Raw genomic sequence first — 6,015 nt, forward strand, 5'->3', positions numbered from 1 at the left:
GCGGGAGAGGTCGAGGCTGCCATGAAACACCCGTGAGACACAGCACGCAGTTTTCCAGCTGCCCGCAGTAGGGTCAGCGCGACCTATTCAGCCAAGTAACTTGCTTGCCAAACTGGATGATTTTATTGGTATTTTTCTCATTGATCTCCCAGCCATTATAGAATCATACACCATCCACACGCAGCCCGCGGCTGGCGGCCCAGCCATCAACCCAGCTTCTCCTTCCGTACCACCAGGTCAAGCGTTGCCTCCTTGGTTGTGCCCAGACAGTAATTTGTGACTGCGTGTGTATTAATTTTAGGGAATTAATTCATTTTCTTGCAACATTAGAGGTTAATTAAATGCTGGCTAATTGCTACCAGTCATTGGAGGAATTCTGCTCCTGAGTCCTTTCATGGCCTGAATGCACCAAAGGAAGAAAAAAGGAAAGAAAGAAGGAAAGAAAGAAGCCCTTTCAAGACCACAGAAAATTGCAAAAGGATGTTTCTTCCAACCCGACATGACAAAATTGAATTCCAAGCTATTTAATGCATGCACGAAACGCCATAGAGAAACCCAGCCCGAGCACTCCATCCATCACGACAGGGAAAGGGGTTTCGTAACACGAGCACTCGCTACAGCACCGACTCAGTGCTTCAAACTCCGGACTTCCAGGCAATTTCGCTTAAATGTAAATACCGGATTAAGGATTCTTACAGACAGGGCTATCGCCAGCATTTCCATGGGACATACAGCTAAGGTAACACTGCGATTATGATCAACATTAATGATGGAGACCTCGGGAAGCCACTGTCCCGGGTGGTGATGGAAGCCCCGCTCAGTCTGCAGGGGCACCACGGCCAGGGTCACAGCGCAGCGCCCGTCCCCTCCCCACCGGGGAGGGAGGGGCGCAGGGGTCCCGGTCCCACCATGGGCACAGTGGCCTGGCCTGGCCAGTGGCATTTTGGGAGTGAAAAACCAGCCCCGCGGGTAGGGGCACGGGGAGCCATCTGGGTTTGTCCTTAAAAACGGGATTTCACGGGTTACACCGTCACGAGGATGATGTCATGCAGCCTGACAAAATGCCCCTGCCCGCCTCAGACCGGCGTGGTTCGTCTGTTGGCCGGGTTGTTGTGCAAAGACTCCTTGAACTCTTTGGGGATGGAGTTATGGACCTGTAAAAAACCGTGGTCCCGCTCCGAGTTGAGCAGCGTCCCCATGGTGACCTTGGAGGGATCCCTGGAGAGGGTGAACATGGAGATGTCGGTGGAGGGGATGGTGCTGAACCCCTTGCTGATGGGCGACATGTCCCGGGACCGGGGCTCGGTGGAGCGGGAGCTGGACCGCCGGCGGAAGCGGGACCTGTAGGGCGGGAGGCGGGTGAAGGCCGACTTCTTCAGCAGCTCCGAGTGGGACCTGGCGCGGATCTGGCGGTGCTTCTCGATGTACATGTGCACAGCAATCACCCCCACCATCTCGGCGATGATGAAGGACAGGGCTCCGAAGTAGAAGGACCAGCCGTAGGAGTAGCTCTTCTTGGAGTCGCTCTGCCCTGGGTCCCCCGCGTTGGCCGAGATGTAGACTATAATCCCGATGATGTTGCTGAGACCTTTAGGGGAGGACGAGAGGGAGAGGCGCTCACTTGAGTGGCAGGGGGCGGACGGAGGACAGCAGCACCCCAATCCCCTCCCGGCAGCGGAGGGACACAGGCTCCCTTCTCCTGCCCACCACGACCTGTGGGGTGCCTGGCAGGCAGGGAGGGTGCTGGGGGCCACGGCCACATCCCCATGGGGCACCAACCCACCTGCCAGCACACCGGGGCCAAAACCCCTCACAGACCTCTGCTGCTGTCCCCAGTATACATCTATATTCACATGCACCCAGTATATATGTATATTCATGTATACTGAAGGAGCAGGAGGAACAACCACTGTTTTGTTTAGAAAAGGGACATTTGAAGAGCTGGTTTTGCTTTGCAGAGCTGCTCACTAAGCGATGGACTGCAGGAGCCTAGCTGGTGTCGGGGCTGTGGCCGGAGCAGAGCCAACCCACCTGGCACGGAGGGGATCCCTCCGGCACAAACCCCGGCTTGCCGCGGCCCTGGGAGTGCAGGGAAGCGGGAACGGCTCTGTCTCTTTTCATTTCTGGTGGAGTCTGGAGGCTTTATTTGGGATCTGGGCAGTTTTTGCACCACCAGCAGCGCTGTGGGGCTGTGCCTCGGGGCTGGGGAGCGGCTGGTGTATTCCTGGATTTACTTAATGAATCGATTATGTTCTTTCTGTTGTTTTCTCATCTGCATCAGCAGCTCCTGCCAGCCGAAGGAGGGAGAGTAATTTGCCTCTTTGTGGGGAGAAGAAAAACACAAAATAGAGCAGTTCCTTGAGACAAAAACATTGTCATACGATAATCAGTGGAAGTGTTGGGGAACAGTGCACGGAGAAATGAGTAATCCAGAAGGAACAGCCTCTCAAGAGAATGATTTTCGTTGTAGTACTGCAGCAGCCCCTCTGCCTGCTGCCCCGTCCCTGGTGCTGCCAGCACAGCGCCGGCCCTTGCCTGGCCCTGCAACCTGCTGCTTGGCAGTGATGGAGGGCAGAGCCCCCCAGAACCTGCCCCAGGGCTGGGTGCTCCCCCAGCGGGATGCCTGCGCTCCAGTAGCCCCTCTGGCCTGCAGCGTCCGCACGGAGACTGCTCGGGGCAGAGCAGGGCAGATGCTTAAAGTGCTGCCTAGCACGGTGACCACTTGCCAGAAACCTCTGCTGTTTTTTCCCTGCCACGAGGATTTTTCCACCAGGACGGGACAGCTCACGAACCCCAGAATCCCCCTGTGCCGACGGCCTGGGAGGACCCACAGCCTGTCTCCATCTCCCCCGTGTCCTCCCACACTTCCACACCGGGAGAGCTGCCCCACTCCCAACCCCGCTGGGCAGCTCCTACCTGCAGAGACGAAGAAGATGCCGGCGCTGAGGATGACGTTGTGTTTGCTCTTGTAGAACTCGCTGGCCGCCACGCATAGGCCCCCAAAGAACAGCAGACCCACGCTGAGGATGGGGAAGATGCTGGATGCTCTCACTGCACCTGTAGGACAGGGAGCAGGGCAGGGTCGGCTCCCGGCATTGCTCCTGCAGCGGGGGCTGCCGGCATCTCCCGCACCAGCGCCAGCACCCGGAAAGAACTGTTGCAACGCCACGCTGGCTTGCTGCCACGAGGGATGGGGGGAGACCCAGCACCAGTCCCCCCTGTGCATCCTCTGCTTGTCCCCAAGCTGCTCTGCTCCGAGCTTGCTCTGGAGCCCAGCATCAGCCCTGCAAACCCTGTGGTTCAGGCCTCCCATCACAAAAATAGTTTAAACCCTGAATTTCTTTGTTTTCCTCCGAGGCTATTTCAAGGAATTATTTTTTCCAGTCTTGTCACACAGTCAGAACTAGCAATTTACCTTCCCATTACCAAACACACCACCCATGGGTTTAGGCTATGGACGTGACTCTGGAGCCTAGGGATTGCAGAAACCCCCCAGATCTCACCAGGCTGGCAAGGAACAGTACTGCCAACCACGAGGGTCAGAAACCTGTCCCTTGGGTCCCCAAACTATCGCAGCTGCTTTGGAAGCCAAGAATTTACTGACTAACACACCTAAAGTTCAACAAAAGACTTGTTTGCTGATGTAGGGGAGGAACATTATCAAAATGAACACAAAGCCCAAGACCCCGAGCCCACCAGGTGTGATACCATGACCCTGGCGCTGGGCTCCATCCCCAAGGGGATTAGCTCTGGCAGGGCCTGTCTCGGCCTGCTCAGGAGTCACTGGCCAAGAGCTACACAAAGAAGGGTCTTTTCTACATGGCCTATCGGAAGTTCAGCTCCCAAAATGACAGTAAAGAGTAATTAATGCAGCAAATCACTACCTGCTGCACTGAAAATGCACTGTGCCTTGGTTTGGGCTCTCATCCCTCTATTAGGGCCTTTATTAAGAGCACAGAAATACAGAGAAGCCCCATTAAAATGCCATTCTGGGGGCTTTAAAATAGACTTTTTGTTTTAAATGTGGGAGGGGGTGGGAGAAGAACTTAAACGCTAATCTACTAAAATTGCAAACCAATTCCATTAAACACGTTCCCCTCTTAGATGGGTGAGCAGAGCTGATGGCTCCCTGCAGAGTTAGAAAATGGGGAGTTCAGAGCAACATCTGGACGAGCAGCAGCAGCATCAGGCAGGGGCAGCAGCCTGGCCCCGGGGATCGGGGCTGAGCACAGGGCGATGGGGGTCACCTCACCCCCGGGGATTCCTCCCAGCCCCAGCAGCTCAGAGCCAGAGATGCCAATGCCTCCGAGGCTGCCATGTGCTCCTGCTGCCTTATGTTCTTGTCTGGAAACTTAGGTGTTCAAATGAACCTTTTGCCGTGTGGGCTTCGCAGTCTGTCACACACGTGCATGTTTGCTGACATGCCGGGCGGTGCACGTCTGTGTTGCTCTGCACGTCAGGGTGTGCGTCATTTGTGTCCAGTATCTGTCAACCTGCGCCTCGGTGCCCCAGCACTCGCTCGTGCACGTGTCTGCAAAGTGCTCATGGGATGGTGCCTCTTCTCCGCAGGGTCAGCCTCACCCCAGCGGCAGGTCCCCCCACGTAAAAACCCTCTGGGTCCTGCCCAGAGGCTCTGCTGGCCCCCGAGAGCAGGAGGACTCCGCTTTTCCCAGGAGAGCCGCCAGCTCTATTTTCACTCCATCTCCCTGCACTCGGCTGCTGCTGGCAGAGCGTGCGGCAGACGCTCGTTGCGCTCTCCCGGCGAGCACCAGCAAATCCAGCCTGGCTGCAGAGACTCAGGGAACAGGGAGACTGGCAAGAACACGGCACCCCTGTGGTGCCGCACCAGGGACCCGCGGGGTCCCAGTCCCCGGCGGCCCTCGTGCCCCAACAAGCTCGGGCTGCACAGCAGCTGCCGGGACCAGCCATGGGGACAGCGAGTGCCAGACAAATGCGCCATTAACACTGCTACTGCAGTGTGACATGGCCACGCTCGGATAACCCGGAGGGTCACCGCTGCTCCACAGGGAGCTTGGGGGGCTGCAACCCATCGGCCACCTGCCAGCAGTGGGGGGACCTGCTGGGTGAAGCTCTGAGTGCTGGTGGATGGGGAGGGGGGTGCCAGCGCAGCGTGGGGCAAGGGTGTGCTCAGGGAGCGTGCACAGCTCCACCGCGCCATGGGAAAGTAGACTCACGGAGGAGATACTCAGCCGTGTCTTGCTCATAATCTGCATCCTCGGGGAAGTGGTCGATTTTCTTGCACACTCCTCGGAAGGTTCCTGGGGAGACACAAGCCAGGAAACCTTCAAACCCCTTTGCACTGGCAGGAGCGCTGCTGGACACGCTGCACGGGGCTGGCACAGCAGCAGCCCAGAAGCCGCTTGGGCACCGCTCAGCATGGGGCTGTCAGCGACCCCAAACACTGCCCTTGGTTCCCGGGGACGGTTTGGTTCCCGGCTGCTCCTGCATCCTCCAAGCACTGCTGGTCCCCTCTGGTGGGGCTGCACATTTACATCTCAAACTAAGCCCTGTCATAAACATCGCTGCTGAGCTGGGAGGAGATGCCCAAGCTGCCTGCTCCCTCCGCAGCCCCACGCAGCCACGGGCAGAGCCTCTCCTTGGTGCAGCTCCCACTCCCTTCTCTGGCTGCGTGGTGGTGCGAGGACCCGCCGGCAGCTCAGCAGTGCTCAGCACGGCACTGCCTCTGCCCCGCTGCAGCTGAGCTTTCCCCGACTCCTTTGTGTGCACCCGTGGGCATGGCAAGGCTCGCCTGGCCCCCGTTTTCTCCAGTGAAGGGGAGGTAAAGCAGGGCAGGCACTCGCTGGCTCCCAGCATGCACCCACCCAGGCAAACCCCTCATCGGTTTTGACAGAGAATCGATGCAACTGTAAATAAACCCTCCCAGCCTTCAGGTCTGAGCAACACCTTATTCAGATGCACTGGGGAAAGTGCTCCATGGCTGCCGCCCAGGGCTTGTTCTGGGATGTCGAGGTCATCTGCTTTCACATCAAATTC

At 57.6% G+C, this 6,015-nt stretch overlaps 1 protein-coding gene across 1 annotated transcript in view; it reads right to left on the bottom strand.

The window, feature by feature from the left end:
- Window positions 1–889: 889 nt before the first annotated feature.
- The window catches only part of CACNG3 (calcium channel, voltage-dependent, gamma subunit 3), a 35,501-nt gene continuing 30,375 nt past the window's right edge, over window positions 890–6,015 (bottom strand). The window contains exons 2-4 of the mRNA XM_009329957.1: window positions 5,196–5,279; window positions 2,917–3,057; window positions 890–1,588 (exon numbers count right to left, since the gene is read on the bottom strand). Coding sequence (XP_009328232.1) covers window positions 1,077–1,588; window positions 2,917–3,057; window positions 5,196–5,279 — 737 coding nt within the window. The 3' untranslated portion in view covers window positions 890–1,076. The remainder of the gene's footprint in view (window positions 1,589–2,916; window positions 3,058–5,195; window positions 5,280–6,015) is intronic.

This window comes from Pygoscelis adeliae, unplaced genomic scaffold, assembly GCF_000699105.1.
Source record: "Pygoscelis adeliae isolate BGI_AS28 unplaced genomic scaffold, ASM69910v1 Scaffold508, whole genome shotgun sequence".
In the NCBI taxonomy this organism is placed as follows: Eukaryota; Metazoa; Chordata; class Aves; order Sphenisciformes; family Spheniscidae; genus Pygoscelis; species Pygoscelis adeliae.